The sequence below is a fragment of the Microtus ochrogaster genome, chromosome 1 (genome assembly GCF_000317375.1).
Source record: "Microtus ochrogaster isolate Prairie Vole_2 chromosome 1, MicOch1.0, whole genome shotgun sequence".
NCBI lineage: Eukaryota > Metazoa > Chordata > Mammalia > Rodentia > Cricetidae > Microtus > Microtus ochrogaster.
The window spans coordinates 11720005-11737357 of record NC_022009.1 but is presented as its reverse complement, the minus strand read 5'-3'; the positions used below and the strand labels follow the sequence as shown (position 1 = coordinate 11737357).

Genomic DNA, 17353 nt, shown 5'->3' with positions numbered 1-17353 from the left:
TGGACAGATGGGTGGATGGATAGACGCACGGATGGATGGACAGATGGGTGGATGGATAGACGCATGGGTGGGTGGACAGATGGCTAAATGAAGGTGAAGAACAAAGCACGGAATATAGAGTGGGGCAGAAACAACACTGGGGAGAGTGAGATCAGAAGGAGGGCACCAGCATTCCTTGTGTCTTTCCGGTTTCAGTCCATCTCGGAGATCTGGTCAGCCCCTCGCCCTGGGTACAATGATGCCTCCTGAATTTGTGAAGTTATTTTTAGTTCTTTTTTTTATAGCCTCGGGTAAGTTTTCTGTAGCTTCCAGGAAAATTTTAAGTAAAACACATATAAATTTTTAAGGAGCAAGAAGCTTCCTGATTTAAAATCTAGGACAATAATGCCTATAGCAACAACGATCACGGGAGAGATAAACAGGAGCAAAGGACCTCACAGTGCCAGGTCCTTTCCATAGAACCCTAATAAATAGAACTTGTTACCAGACAATAAAGCTAAATCCAGGAGACACTGTGCCCAGTGTCAAGTCCCTGTTTCACTAACGCTGCCCAGTGACAACACCTGAGCTGTGGACTCAGGTTCTCAGTAGGCACAGGCAGCTCCTACTGAACTTTATTCTCATACTCTCTCTCCCTTTGTCTAACACTCGCCCTCTCTCCCTCCCTCTGTCAACTCACTTTGTGAAATGGGGATGGCAAGATGTCTAAACTCAATAGAACATCCCCACTGTCTCAGTGTGTGGGTGTACCCCTCGCAGTCCTGAGTTCCTTGCTCGTGCTCCCCCTCCTTCTGCTCCTGATTTGGACCTTGAGATTTCTGTCCGGTGCTCCAATGTGGGTCTCTGTCTCTGTCTCCTTTCATCGCCTGATGAAGGTTAATATTCAGAAGGATGCCTATATGTTTTTCTTTGGGTTCACCTTCTTATTTAGCTTCTCTAGGAACATGAATTATAAGCTCAATGTCCTTTATTTATGGCTAGAAACCAAATATGAGTGAGAACATCCCATGTTCCTCTTTTTGGGTCTGAACTCACCAAGGCCAGCTGGCCCGGGTCTGAAAAAGCATGGGATAAAACCAGACTCACTGAACATAGCAGACAATGAGGACTACTGAGAACTCAAGAACAATGGCTATGGGTTTTTGATCCTACTGCACGTACTGGCTTTGTGGGAGCCTAGGCAGTTTGGATGCTCACCTTACTAGACCTGGATGGAGGTGGGTGGTCCTTGGACTTCCCACAGGGCAGGGAACCCTGATTGCTCTTCGGGCTGATGAGGGAGGGGGATTTGACTGGGGGAGGGGGAGGGAAATGGGAGGGGGTGGTGGGGAGGAGGCAGAAATCTTTAATAAATAATTAATTTTAAAAAAAGATGTCTAAACTCAAGGTTTACAAGGACTAACTGTGTTAAGTCAAGAGTTTTGACCAGCATTTGACTGACAGGAAGTGCTCAAAACATGATGGCAACTCTCATTGTCATCACCGTATTATCATAACCATCTCATTATAGCTTTAACCACCACCATGGCTAGAAGAGCAACCCTCCAGAAGCTATCCATTATACACAACACACACACACACACACAGAGAGAGCGAGAGAGAGAGAGAGAGACAGACAGACAGACAGACAGACACAAACACTCACAGATACAGAGATGCATGTGCAAACTCTTAAAAATGGCTCCCTGATCCCTCAGTGTAGGACAAGAATCCAGAGCACCTTAGCCTGGTGTGGCCACTCATGCCTATAATCTCAGCTCTTGGGAAGCAGAAGAATCAGAAGTTCAAGGCCAGCCTTAGCTACATGGCTAGTTAAAGGCCAACCCAAAGGCTAGCAAGTCTAAGGAGATGAAAGTCTCCCCACCCCACCCCCATGCCCAACTGTTCGGGTACAGATGCATTTCCTAATGCCACACGACATTGATGAGGTAAGGGCTTTTCATCCTAGGAAGTATTTTTAAGGTGTCCCCAAACTGGGTTGATAACCAAAAGGGTATCGACCAAGCACTAGTTCTATTCAGCTTCCTAATTTTCTAATATGAAATAGGGATTCTGATTCTCAGCTTTATGGGTTTTTAAACACTGCCATTGTGAGACAAAGGTGTTACCCGCTGACTGCAATATGCTGTGGAGGACTTATCAGTCTTAGTAATCTCTTCTCCTACTGCAGCATTTACTCATCCTTAGAACCACACTTGCTCATTCTTATAACCAAGAAAGATTTTCCTCTGTTTAAAACTAGACTGCGTAATCCTTCTGATTTACAAATATGTTTCATTTGCAGATAAGTTGTTTTGGGAATGAAATGTTTTAGTAAGAAACAGTTACGGCACATTGGCCACAGTGGAGATGGAGAAAAAATTCAAAGAATAGCAATTACATCTATGGTTATGAATAATTTAGGTGGTGATTCAAGGCGCTGTTGAACTGGAAGCCCTTTCTACACTCATCAAATTCTCAGAGTTGCTGGGGAGTACTTCTGTATGAATAACAAGCCATACTGAAATCTGCAGAGTGCTATCAAGAGCTGTGGGCAAGAACGGATCTCTGGGAACAGACAGCACCCTACTGAAGGGCTCCTAAGCCACTGTTCTAGTACTTTTCGCTGACCAAGTTGTCAGCTGGGTGAATAGAGTTCACATCAACAGGAAGCAGTTACTGACGTCAAAGAGGTCACGGTGGAAAGCACCCTTGTGAGGAAATCTGATTGCACCATGCTCAAACTGGAAACCACTTGAATTTAACCACATTAAGAAGGATTGCAACGACTCCACAGAAGAAACAGTGAGATGAAGTCTAACGGCTTTATTTTGGTTTTCGTCACCCTGCACACCCTGTAAGATGCCTGGGGTTAATTCACTCACCTAGCAACCCTCTTGTGAGACCCTGGAGTCAGGTGCATCTTATATGAACAGAGACCCATCTTTGATAAGAGCAGTTCTTACGCTTCCACTACAGCAAACGGAACTTTAGGGACTCACAACCACGAAGGCGAAGATTTGTTACAGCTGAGTTTTATAATGAATCCTGACCAGCCTTTGTTCCAGACAAGGAAAACACCTTGACAGGATCCAGAACCACCCAGAAGACAAACTTGTGAGGGATTTTCTAGATTAGGTCAATGGATTAGGCAGACTCGCCTTAAATATGGGTGGCACTATCCCATAGGGTCGGGTCCCCAGCTGCATAAAATGGAGAAAGCAAGCTGGATGTTAGTGTTCAGCGGATCTCCTGGCTGTAAATGTCATGTGACCAGCTGCTTCCAGTTCCTGCTGTCATGACTTCCCCCTCATGATGAACTGTACCCTCAAACTGTGAGCCAAAGCAAACCCTTCCTTAAGTGGCTTTCATCAGATAATTTGTCACAGCAAGCAGGACAAGAGTTAAGAGATGAAGGATAGTTGGTGTAAACAGAATAGAAGGGCCGTTCAGGGAGAGGGCACTGGTAAGTCCGCAAGAAAACCCCCACACGAGTTGATTGAACTGAGATGGGACCTGCAAAAGCTGCAAAATGAGGACAGAGACACCCCCCACTTTCTGCCAGATCCAAGAAACGCCTCCGAGTTTCTTGGTGACCTGACTTCTGAGTATTTGAGTCTCCTCTTGTGAAAGCACGTAATGAATCTTCCTTCTGCCTGCTTCCCACCCATCTCCGTCCTCACGTGGGCTTCTGCCTGTAGCTTGCCTCTTTTTTGTCTCCACAAACAGGGAGTGGAGAATTTGGTAGTGCAGCGTCTATGAGATCAAGAGGCTGTGGACCCAATCTCCCATCTGAACCGTTCCCTGGACCCCCACCCCCACCCCGCCCCAGTTGTCCTTATAGTCCACCCAGCCCCCAGCTCCCCAGTGACTGGAACTGTAGTCCCTCCTCAATGGTGCTGCCTTGCCAGTCCACTCCTGAGATCACTGCCCTGGGCAGAGGAGAAAACCACAAGTCTGCCCTCCCTCCGAACACACTCACGTGGTCATTAGCAGGTATTTCCATATCAGTTGGAAGATCTTTCTACAGGATTGATTATCGGTGTGTGAAATCCAGCCTTGTGTGCCCTGCTGAGGACAGGGTTCTGGCTCACAGACAAGCCTCCCAGTGGGGCTCCAGCAGAGATGGTGGTTTTCATAAGAAACTACTGGCTCAAAAGACACTTAAGGTCATGCTCAACTTCCTTAGCGATCAGGGAAATGCAAATCAAGACAACTTTAAGATACCATCTTACACCTGTCAGAATGGCTAAAATAAAAAACACCAATGATAGCCTTTGCTGGAGCGGTTGTGGAGAAAGGGGTACACTCATCCATTGCTGGTGGGAATGCAAACTTGTGCAACCACTCTGGAAAGCAGTGTGGCGGTTTCTCAGGAAATTTGGGATCAACCTACCCCTGGACCCAGCAATACCACTCTTGGGAATATACCCAAGAGAGGCCTTATCATACAACAAAAGTATATGTTCTACGATGTTCATAGCAGCATTGTTTGTAATAGCCAGAACCTGGAAACAACCTAGATGCCCTTCAATGGAAGAATGGATGAAGAAAGTATGGAATATATACATATTAGAGTACTACTCAGCAGTAAAAAAACAAGGGCTTCTTGAATTTTGCATGCAAATGGATGGAAATAGAAAACACTATCCTGAGTGAGGTAAGCCAGACCCAAAAAGAGGAACATGGGATGTACTCACTCATATTTGGTTTCTAGCCATAAACAAAGGGCATTGAGCCTATAATTAATGATCCTAGAGAAGCTAAATAAGGAGAATCCAAAGAAAAACATATAGGCATCCTCCTGAATATTAACCTTCATCAGGTGATGAAAGGAGACAGAGACAGAGACCCACATTGGAGCACCGGACATAATTCTCAAGGCCCAAATCAGGAGCAGATGGAGAGAGAGCACGAGCAAGGAACTCAGGACTGCACGGGGTGCACCCACACACTGAGACAATGGGGATGTTCTACTGGGAACTCACCAAGGCCAGCTGGCCTGGGTCTGAAAAAGCCTGGGATAAAACCGGACTCTCTGAACATAGCGGACAATGAGGACTACTGAGAACTCAAGAACAATGGCAATGGGTTTCAGATCCTACTGCACATACTGGCTTTGTAAGATCCTAGGCAGTTTGGATGCTCAACTTACTAGACCTGGATGGAGGTGGGGGTTCCTTGGACTTTCCACAGGGCAGGGAACCGATTGCTCTTCGGGCTGAGGAGAGAGAGGGACTTGATTGGGGGAGGGGGAGGGAAATGGGAGGCGGTGGCGGGGAAGAGACGGAAATCTTTAATAAATAAATAAAAAAAAAGAAAGCACTGGCTCCATGCCTTGTTGAGAAAGTGAAGGTATTGCCTAGTGATGAGATTCCAAACCAAGAGAAGCCGTGCACCTTGAGTTGGACACAACCCACTTAAAACTCACACTCAGTGAACCCTTATTTGGCTCCTTGGTACCCTAGGCACCCCACATTTCTGCCTTGCTGTCAGCAGACTTCTAGGCTAACAAGAGCCATGCGGGCACTAGTCAGCTCCTCACACACTGAACAAACCCTGCACACTCTGCTGTGCCCCAGCTCAGGAGTCCTGGACCAGCGAGTGCCACAGTGCAGACGTTGACAGCTGTCAGGAGGTGCCAGCACTACCAGAGAAACATGATAATACACAGATTTTAAAAATCATATTTCTTTGTGTATATTTATGTGGGTGTGGCCAGGTGCATGCCATGGCTCCAGTGTGGAGGTCAGGAGACATTGTAGAAGTCATTTCTCTCTTTCCACCATGTGGGTTCCAGGATTGCACTTGGGTAGCTGGGTTTGGTGGTTGCCCTCTTTACCCACTGGCCCATGTAGTCTTTTATAAGGACAATCTGACACACTGCTTTCTCTGTAGGAAAGTCTTTTAGCCCATGTGACTAGAGACTGAGGACAGATTATTTGATAGTCATAGTCTTAAGCCAAGGCAGACTCCTCGGGGGGTGGAGACCTGGCAATAACTCAAGGGCACAACTGACACCTAGCGAGTTACTAGCAAGGATGCTGCTGGGTGGCTCTCAATGCACAGGATAGCCCTCCCACAGAGGCTCCTCCCACCACATGTGAAAAGAAGGCACATGACATGGTGCTGGATGAGCAGGAGGATCTTATCTATGGTTCACTGCAAATGATAATCGTTCACCAGCCCTGAGATGGGTCAGATGATAGGGGTGATGCTCTGAGCAATGTGAAAGGGAACTTTCTTTACAGATCCGTCCAAAAGCCCAAATAAAGACGAACCAATCAGGTAAATGCCAGGCCCACATTCTCTAGGCTCGCAGAAGATAAACTTTGGGCAGGATGTAGGCCAACTCCACCTTGTTGGCTGTGTTTCATGACTGTGTCTAACTCATTGTGTCTAAGCAGCTTTCACCATCGGTAGATGGAGCTTGGTATGGAAGTGTGGACAGTGGCTCATCTCTACTTCACGTTTCCTTAGAAAATACCAAAGAGCACACGGTTCTGGGCTCCCCAGGGAGGACAGGAGTTAACAGAGCAGGAAAATGCCAGAGTGGCTCCCCAAGAAGCAATGAAAAGAAATGGAGAGAAGGGGTATGGTTGGAAGTGGAGGTGGCCGAATAGCACTCCTGTTTTGATATATTATATCATTTTAACACTGAAAATGTCATATACCGTGAGGATGAAATGAAGAGGCTCTGGGCAGACTTCCAGCACTCCCTCCACAACTCCTGAGAGAAAAATGATGGCAGAGCAGAAGTGGGCAGAAAGGAATGGGCTCACGATACAGCAGGCGCTTCTGCTGAATGAGCATACGGCAAGCTGGAAGCCTCCATCACACAGAAGTGGGAAGGCCCTGCTTGGCCCTCCAGGGAAGAAAGGGCATCCTGATCTCTCTAGAACACAGGGATGTAGCAGTGAGACAGGACCGTGCTAACTGACAGCAGGAAGCAGGAAAGGGGCCTTTGAGAAGAGCAGTCCAAGGGGTTCATGAGGTTACAGGGGGTGAGCAGAGATACAGACAGATGAAGCCTAGAACAGGAGCTGTCAGTGTGAAAAGACTGACATCTAGGTAAAGAACAGGAAGGGCTGTCACTCTTCCCAGCCTGCCTCCCAGCATGAGCCTGTATCCTGGAGCAATACTAGCCAGAAGCTATGTGGGGCTTGAACCAACCCTCCCTAATAATCATCAGTAGATCCCAAATCACTTCATCCTGTCAAAAACAAATGTGTCCTGGGCATGCAAACACAGCTTTAAATGCCCCTATACTCCCTTCCAAGCAGGTGGCTGTACTGAGCCTGACCAGAGTGGAAATCTAAGAATGGCCTCCAGAGGATGCTGACCACCTGCAGCGTCTGCCCACACAGGACAGCTTCAGGCCCTCAGCTTCCTAGGCCAGCTATATGAAGGCAGAGCCTGCTCTTCTTTGTGGCCTGCTGTATCCTCAGGGCAAAAGCCAGGTTTCATGTTGCAGGCACTCCATATTTGTGGTCTGGATGAACAAACGCTTTCCTGTCTTGTGCTACAAGCTAACTTGCAATAAGGCTGTTTCTACTCATGAGAAACACTGGCTATTTCTGGGGCCCAGGAGAGACAGACATAATCAAGTTTTAACCAGTGATGTAGTATTCACAAGAAACTCAAGTGTTTCAACACTAGAACACATTACAGCCTATGGTTTCTGCCCAAGAAGGTCGGAGTTTTTTGTTTTGTTTTGTTTTTTTAACAACAGCATCTCTGTCTCCAGGGTGGGGTGGACCCACTCCAGCTACAGACATAGTTTCAGACCCTGCTTAGAGAGCCATGTCAGTCATGGTGAGAGCCTACACCCAGGGAATGAGGAAACTAAGCTATTAGTTGGTTTGGGTCTTATAGCTACCCTGGTTGATCTTTTGTAGAAAGCCTGACACGTGGGTCAGAGCATCCCCAGGATCCAGAGTTCAAGGACAACTAGCCACGCATATCACATGAGCTCAATCTCCCAGCACCACTTCACGTGGGCCAGGCTTCCTCCAGACCTGGAGGCGGGGCTGACTTTCCACGAGACCATCTCTTCAGCCCCAGAGCCGGTCTTGTGTTTGAACTTCCAAGAGCACTGCTGAAGACAGGGGCTTGGCAACTTGACTCACTGTGGTAAGCGAAAACCATAACCACGCAATCACCAGCTCGAATACTTCCAGTCACTGTGAGCACACGTGACCGAGGCTAACTCTGGCGAAGACTGGGGACATCAGAGGAAATGACACACAGTGCCACAAAATGTCTTTCCAGATGTGAAAGCGCTGGGGCTGCTTACCGTCTAGACTGTCAGTGTTGGTGACAGTCATCAACAAGTCAGTCCCAGTCAAACAACCTCAACAACAATAGTTTGCTGCTCTGGTCACACCAAGGATCCTCCAGACCTAGCCAGATGCCACACACCGCGCCCCCCATGTCTGCGCTCTGTGCGCTGGCACCCAGTTCGTGAGCTTAGGGCAAGGGAGCTGGAGGTTAAATTACACAAACACACACAGACAGAGAGACAGCGACACGGGTCATCCTTGAATTCCCCAAGAATGCCCCCTTTATTGTGTTCAGGGGCAGATTATATAGAGATAGCCACGCCCCAGCTAAACCCACCAGAAACCACTCTCCTGCCATCAGGAACTCCAGAAGGTCTCGTGCTCAGAGCAGCTGTAGGCACTCAGATCAGGGGATTACAAGAAATTCAGGATCTTGGGTCTCTCTGCTCCCAATAGCCGGAGACAGGGGCAGATGAACAGCTTCACCTTCTGACTCCTTTTCCCCATTCATGTTCAATACTCTGTTTACCAACAAGAAGTCCAAGGCCCTGTAGCCTCAGGAGTACAGAATCTGAAATCCTGTGCCTGAAGGAGGCCCCCTGTACACCATCCTCAGAGGCTGTCAATTGAAGAGGTCAGCCCAACACACAGAAAGGTCTAGACATCCTAATCTGGTCTGTGGACCTATCTCCATAGCTACCAATCTGAAAGAAAGATGGTCCACGCTGATGGGCTGGGAGCGAGCAGGGATGGGAAACACCAATACCGTGTTCTAGTTAGCTTTCTATTTTCATCTGAGCCGAAGGCAAACGACAGCGAGTGACCCGTAAGCAGACCAAACGGCATGTGAAGTAAGTCATTGCTCAGGGAAAGGAGGAAGCCTAGTTCCAGAGGGAGCAGAAGAAATATCCTTAGGTGTTTCACAAAAGGCCAGAAAACGGATAGGGTGGAAAAGCAAGGTTATATCTGCTTCCCAGATGTAGACACTGCAGAGAGGGGAGCTTTCTTGGTACAGTGGAACAGCCACGGCACACAGCTCCACACACACTGGCTTTTGCTCTGTGACCAAGGACAGACTGTTTAACCTCTTTGGACCTCAACTATCCAAACTGTTACAAGGATGCAAACATCTTCAACTTCCGGGATTGTTGTGAATATTGCAAGATACTTTGCCCAGCAGGTATTTACTGAACATCAGAGTGCACTTTCTGAGGCAGCAGTAATAAGTAGAAGTATCTAGAATGGGTGTCAGTGAAGTTCCAGCTTCTGCCTTTCGCCCATCCTGCAGAACTGGTACATTTAGACTCCAAGAATCAACCAGGCATGTTGCACCTCACAGGGGCCTCTTCAGACTCTCATTGCCTTGATCTCTTCTTCTCTCCTAACCTGCAGCCTAGGGGTCTCTCCTCCTTGCCCAGGATGGCACAGCATCAGAGCATGGAGAGCAGATGCTGTGCCAGGAGCTGAATGTGCCTCCTTCCAATCCAGCTGCTGGCAGCAGCTCAGTGTTCAATGCAGTGTGGGCTGTGCCCTATGCATGCAGCCCCCCTCCACTTGAGACGCATACACAGTGGTACCCTGCCCACTAGAAGGATGGGCATAATTTTGGGTGGAGATGTGTAACTGATTAAAATTTTAAAAGAAGGAATTTCTTAAAGACACTGGGCGCTAAGAAGGCAAGAGACTGAACTCAAGGTTCTGAAGCTATCACTCACCCGAAATGGGGGTAGAAGAATAATGCCTTTCTCACAATTATACACATTGCTTTACTAATAACTAATAGAAAATAAATGGAGAGAAAAATATGGAGAAAGCAATGCTCCCTTGCCCTCGTGCTGCCGGGTGACTTCCCTAACATACTTGGAGTCTGCTGAGAGCAACTTTTGCCTGTGTGTACAGACTCCGAACAATCTCACCTGCAGAAATGGGGCCTTGGCTGTGCAGAGCCACAGGTGAAGAGCAGTGGATCCCTCTGGGCTGCCAGGAGCTCCCTCTGCAGGGCTGACCCAGGACGGCCAGCAGCCCCCGCTCTCTGAGGAAACCTACAGCAAAGAGCCAGTCCTGTCCCTCCTGGCTCTGGGAGCCTCTGTGGTCTACAGCCACCAGAGAAGCTGATGTAAACAGAGCCAAGCCCAGAAGGGGTGAGGAGGGACCTGGTGCACCCTTCTCCCATGTGCTGGGTGCAGGGAATCCTGTGTTTTCCAAGCAGAACCCTACTCTGAAACTGGGTCTCTGAACAAAAACTAACACTGCCCCTTTCTGCCCCTCTGTCTTCGGTGCCTCTCACCCCGTCTCTCCCTCTGGCAAGCCTCTTATCCCCACCTATTTGTCTCTCTCAAACTCAGTAGCCCAGTTCTCTCTTCCTGGCCTCAGCTGAGCTCCTTCTACTCAGTGGGTAAGCCTTCGAAGGAAGGCAGTGGGGTCTCTATTCTAGGCCATAAATGCCAAGGCTGATGGCCACTATTGAAGATGCCAGGACCTGGAAGTGAATTAACTTCCAAGGACTGGGGAGAGAAGCATGGACCAGATTTGAGACGTAGGTCCCTAGTGACCAAGTGCTCCTTGCTGAGAAATGCCTTATCCTCCTCTCTATCTCTGTTGTTTAAAACAAAACACAACACATATTTGAAAAAGACGCACTTCCCTAGAAATCCCACCACTCAGCTATAGTCCCGGTAAGATTTTTGGCATCATTTCCTGCTGGTGCATGTATGGGGGGCAAAAGCTAGCTCGTTGTCTTGATCAGAACTTGATGTAGATACAAACCACCCATCTTTGTAAATTCTCTATTCTTTCTTGGAATCTTCTAGACCTGTAGTTTCCTAAAAGTGTTTGGTTTGGAGGGAGTGTTTTAATAGTTCCATGTTTCCCTGAACTGCCAACAAGGCAAGGACAAAAACTGTGTCTATCTTATGTGATGAGGATGTCATGCCATTAATCATACATGTCTGATACATTAGGACAATGTCTGATACAAAGTACTTTTGATTTTTTTTTTAACTGACCAGCCAGGTCTGGACCTTGTGACTCAAACGATGTTACCTCACACACCCTGTCTGGGACTACAGGTGTGTGCACTCATACCTGGGAGAAAATCCTCTTCAGTTAGTACATTATTTAAGTGTTCGCCCTTTGCAGGAAGCTCAGGTTGTTTCAATTTAACTCAAAAGAAAGCAATTCCAAAAATCTAAAACAAAGAAAAAGACCTCAACAGGTATTTCTCAAAAGGAGAACTATAAACGGTCAATAGATGCATGAAGCAACAATGCTTGCCACTAACCACCAGAGAAATGCAAATTGAAGCCGTGCTGAGACACCACCTCTTCCCTGCCAGAACTTCTATTGAAATGATGAAAGGAGCTGAGTGCTGGCAACAGTGGGGAAGAAGGAGGACCTCTCACACTGATGGTGGGACAGCGAGTCAGTCAACCACTATCCAAAACTGAACGAAGATACCTCAAAAGTTAAAATGGAACATGCACATGATCCAACAATTTCACTAACTTGGTGTCTATCCAAGGAAAATGAAGTCAGCACATTGGAGAATTGTATGCCCCGCTCACCGCAGCGTTAGCCATGGTATGGATGAATGGACACGGAAAGTATGGGGTGGACATACAATGAGATATCATTCAACCTTAGAACAGGAGGCGACGCTGTCATTTGTGACAAAACACATAGATCTGGAGAAGATTAAGTGGAAAAAAAAAACATGCACAGGAAATCAAATCTTAAAAACTGACATGAGCAGAAAGAACAATGCTGGGTACTAGAGCTGAGGGTGGAATGATGGAGTAGCTGTCAATCAAAAAATATTCACAATGGACTAATAATATATTAACCATATTTAAAAATTAAGCATCTTTTAAAAGCATTTATTTATTCTCTCCCTCCCCCCCCCTCTCTCTCTCTGTGTGTGTGTGTGTGTGTGTGTGTGAGTGTGTACCACAGCAGATGTGTGTGGGTCAGAGAACAACTTTAGGGAATCACTTCTCTCCTTCCACTATGTAGGCCCCGGGATCAGTGTCAGGTGTTCAGGCTCAGCAGTAAGTGCCTTTACCCACCACATTGCACTGCCCCAGATTAAGCATCCTTCATACATCAATCTTTTTCTTACACTCTTTCTGTTAGCTAGACAATGAGGTCCAACAGCTTTTACAAATCTCAATAAAGGTCATTAGTCACCTAGTGTTAGAAAGCATCATGCCATCAGAAGGTTCCAGAACTCTAAGTGATCTCTAACCTTATAAACAATAATATTTATGGGGAGATTTTGGCAGAAACATTTATGGATTCCTAAACCTATACAGAAAACTTGATAAAGTCTCTAGTATTTGAAACTTGCTTATTGTTTTCCTTTTGGCAAGAACAGCAGGAGCTCCCAGATTCCCACGTTATGGTTTCCATGTGGGGGGCGCCGGGATGGTTGCGTCCGGCGTGGGGAAGTGGGTGTTCATCACAGGGCAGCCTCAGCATTCAAGAATTTTTATGCTTTTATTCACTAGGGTGTGGGTAACCTGCTAGTTAGCCTCACCTCTGAACCAAGAGATGGCTCTTTATCCTCCACTGAATCCTTCAGAAACTTCACTTTCTTCCTGTGACCTCCTGGGGTTTTACAGCATTCTCATTTAGACCGGGGAAACCCAGGAGAACTTGGATCTCTAGTCCTGAGGCTCGGCAGGCAGAGCTTCAACAGCACTAGTAGGTGGCCACTTATGCATGGTGTGAGACTACCCGTGACCCATGGGCCGGAGTCAGCCTGACCTACACTTGAACCATGTTTCTAACACTACCAGCCCAAGAGACTCTTAACGAGCTCCCCACTTATTTGGGCTTCAGTGAAAGGGATTCTACAGGATCACGAGGGACGTCACATTATTGAACAAGGATCCTCTCAGGGAAATGGCATCTGGTAGACAGCGGATGTGGAACTCCGATGCCCTATCTGGGCTCACCGCAGAGCCAGAGAGAAGAGGCCACAGTCATTTGAGAGGCCATAGCTTGTAGAATCAAACAGCTAGAGTCATCTAACTTTGTCCTTCCTTTTAGGGACTAACATTTTCATCCCTTTACACCCAGCGTTACAGTGAGAATATCTTGCAGATGAAAGCACCTGACTCCCAAGAATCCCCAGAGGATAAAATGGAAACCTTGTCTCCAAGTGTTACCATGTGTAGAACTCATTTGGTTCTTGGTCTCCATCATTCTTTCCGCCCTGTAACCTGGAGGTGGGGAGCATTCCCTTTGGTCTTTGTTTTGGAGACAACTGTAATTCACACCCTTTAAAAATGTTTAAATTTTTAAACAGAGTGTCATAGTGCTGGTGAAGTCAAGCTCACTTTGCGGTCAAGACTGCCACCTTGTGGCCAAACATCAGACCTTCAATAGGAAAGACCCATGGATGGAAATCCCTACACTCTCTGAAATGTTATTACTGCTAGGCTCACTGCACAGACTAAATAAGACAGCAGAAGCAGAACTACTGAAACAACGCCTCGAGGGCAAACCATAAAATGTTATTCGCCTTTCAGTGTGATGGAGAAAGGAACAAGTGGACTCTATTCAAATTTAAATGCACATGTCTCCTGAGAAAAACTATATCTAACAATATGTCATGTAGAAACGTTCTATAAACATGTAAAGATAATAGTACAAGGGAGCTTGTTGCAAGATGGGTTGAAGTAAAAGACCAAGTAGGTAATTAAACATAAAATAAATAAATTAAATAAGTAAATTATATTATATATAACTATATGTATACACACATACATAAGTATATATATTCATATATGCAAAAGCTAAGGTCTAAACACATAGCTTTGTCTGGCCTGGTTGTCCTTGAAACCATAGTGATCTGCCTGTTCCTGAATCCTGAGTGCTGTGATGAATGTCATACTCCACCATGCCTTGCGCAGCATGTTCTTAAAATATTATACAGCTATAAAAATGAAGCAGCTAGAAGTACATAAATATGAAACAATTTCCAAGATTGACCATTACTGTGTTTAAAAAAAACAAGTGTAATCATAGTCAAAGTAAAGCACTGTTTGCATTTTTTATTTATTTTATGTCTTTGGGTATTTTGCTTGCATTTATGTCTGTGTACTACACGCATGCCTGGTGCCTGCAGAGGCCAGAAGTGGGCATCAGTATTCCCGGAACTGGACTTATAGACAGTTGTTAGATACCATGTGGATGCTCAGAACTGAACCTGAGTCCTGTGGGGGAGCAACCAGGACTCTTAACGGCTGAGCAGCCTCTCTAGTCCCTGTTTGTGTTTCTAAAGGATGATGTGCATATAATGTGCATGTGCTTTCATGAACCAAAAACTTTCTTGAAAGGTCTCCTGTGATAGTGAGGACAAAGACACTTGGATGCATTTGCCGCCTAGTGTAAGAAGATTGCAACAGGGCCTGTCATTCCTCTACTTCCGTTTCTTCAGCAGCTTTCTGCTGCATTCCCAGCCTGGTTCTGCTTTCCTGTGCAGGTCTAGTTTCAGTCAGTGCTGTGGGATAATGCTCTTGTACACTATAAAGATTTATTATGCGTATTGGCTTAGTAAAATGCTGATTGGCCAGAAGTCAGGCAGGAAGTATAGGTGGGGCAACTGGACTAGGAGAATTCTGGGAAGAGATGGAGTCACCAGCCAGATGCAGAGGAAGAAGAATGAGAACGCCCTACTGAGTGAAGGCACCAAGCCATGTGGCTGAACATAGAGAAGAATTATGGGTTAATTTAAGTTGTAAGAGCTAGCTAATAATAAGCCTGAGCACCAGGTGGTGGTGGTGCACGCCTTTAATCCCAGCACTCAGGAGGCAGAGGTAGGTGGATCTCTGTGAGTTTGAGGCCAGCCTGGTCTACAAGAGCTAGTTCCAGGACAGGCTCCAAAGCTACAGAGAAACCCTGTCTCGAAAAACCAAAATAATAATAACAAGATAATAGGCTAAACAATTTATAATTAATATAAGCCTCTGTATGTTTCTTTGGACTGAACGGCTGCAGGACCCGGCAGGACAAAAACTTCCATCTACAAGTCAGGCCCTCCTCAGCTTCAGAGTCTCATACTGTACTGAACTCTGCACACACCTGATGCTCACTTCAGCCCCAGTTCAGTGGGAGTTTTTTCCCCACTGTGGGGAGTACTCTTTTTTACCAACAAATTTAAAGTCTCACTTCTGGCCTCAGCTTAGCTGTTAATTTCCATTTCCAGTCAAGTGAGATGGTCCATGTGTTCCCACACCACCTAAGGTTCCCTGATAGCAACACAGACAAGGGTCGCACCCAAGGCTCAGTCTCCCAGACAGCAGGAAAATTCTGAGTCATCTGTTGCGACCTGGGTGTCTTCATAGAGGTCATCTTCCCTCTTCGCTGATAAGAGAAGCCCTGTTATGGATCCAAGTCTAAAAAGGCAGCAGAGTGGCCTGGCCCAGAGTATGAAATGAGTGAGTAGTATAAGACAGTCATGATTTATCAGCTCACCTGATGAGCTATCTCCTCTCCAGCCCCTGTGCTGAAAAAAGATGTCCCGAGCTAAGAAAGGAAAGCGGTCCATGCGAACTACTGGCCTCTGCTTTGGACACTGTTCTGTCAAAGTGGGATGTGTAAATACAACAAATACTCTCTGCTACCAAGTAGAAGGCGTGTGCAACAGTGCTAGGCAAGGAGTCGAACCTAGGGGTCACCACCACTTTACACTGTGTGGATTAACAGGAATGACTGTCCAAATGAACCAAGACCACCCTGGTCTCTGTTTAAAGAACCATTAGCTCAACATTCTATTGACTGCAGCAAAAAGAATCCTACATTGCTACTCTTAACATCACAGGCAGAGACAAACCCCAAGACTAGTCCAAAGTACTAGACAAAGTCTTTAAGGCCAAGAGCAAGGTCTTGGGATGAATCAAATCAAGGTGCTCTTTCTGGGTCCTGCTCAACTCTTTCACTCAGGTCCAAGATTATCCAGAATATAGGAGAACACTATAGCCAAATTCACCGAGCTAACCCGTGACATTCACTTTACTGTTAGACTTTCATAACTTCTCTGATGTAAGAAATTCATGCAGAAGACCTTTTCAATATCAGGGTGCACAACCCTTGAGGTGACCCTTCTATGGGACAGCATGAAGGAAGGGGTCTGCCCAGGTCACCAGAAGTGGCCGGCGTCTTTAGAGCCCATTCCACACAACATCCTGATATCGTCAACATCTCAGCATTATCTCGGCTCTTGGAGACATGGGCTGGGCAGCAGGGAGCACTGGTCATACTCACAGGAGTCTGAAAGCAGCAGAATAGCTGTGTGAGGAAGGGGTGGTTGCGGGCCAAGGACAGGATCCTCTTCTCCGTCATGGTGCATTCCACATCGTCATCCTGCAGGATCACATCCTTCTTCAGCACCTTCACGGCGTACAGGTCTCCTGTTTCCTTTATCCTGGCTAGCATCACCTAGAGCGACACAGGAGGGAGCGTGAGGGAGACTTGACGGTTGGGTACACGTGTGAAAGACCAGTGTGCACCCACATACACACATGTACACAAACAGCACACACAAACACACACACACACACTCACACACACACACACACACAAACAGCATACACACACACAGCGCATTTGTTACTTAAATTCAGCTGATCTAAGCCCAGACTCACCTTCCCAAAACTCCCCTTCCCCAGCACCCGGATGAATTCGAAGTTGTCAATGCCGAATCTGCTAGAAGAATTGACACCGATCCCATTTCCTTCTTTGGAACCCTCCTTTCCCTGCCGCCTTAACGTTGATCTGGAAATGAGTTTCTGCAAAGAGAAGGAATGCAGAAACTCCTGTGAGCACAAGGCAGGTATGGATAGGGATAACTTCCAGGCGGGGAGCCATCTCAGCCTCCACCCATCATGTGGGGAAATCAGCCCTGGGCAAATGTTTAGCTTCTTCGACTCAAAACCCCTCACCATCTGCTTCTGCTGTGTATGCACGCCCTGCTGTGTGGAGAATGTGCAGAAATAAAGATGGCAGTGACTTAGGCTGGACACTGGTTTCTTCTGCAATGATGCCAGTGACTTAGGCTGGTCACTGGTTTCTTCTGCAATGATGCCAGT

The 17353-nt window shown here is 46.7% G+C and overlaps 1 protein-coding gene across 1 annotated transcript in view; it reads right to left on the bottom strand.

Moving 5' to 3' along the window:
- Prkch (protein kinase C eta) overlaps positions 1 to 17353 on the bottom strand; it is a 203559-nt gene that overhangs the window by 69852 nt on the left and 116354 nt on the right. Inside the window, exons 8-9 of the mRNA XM_013346887.2 lie at positions 16910 to 17053; positions 16530 to 16703 (exon numbers count right to left, since the gene is read on the bottom strand). Of these exons, the coding sequence (XP_013202341.2) occupies positions 16530 to 16703; positions 16910 to 17053 (318 nt within the window). The remainder of the gene's footprint in view (positions 1 to 16529; positions 16704 to 16909; positions 17054 to 17353) is intronic.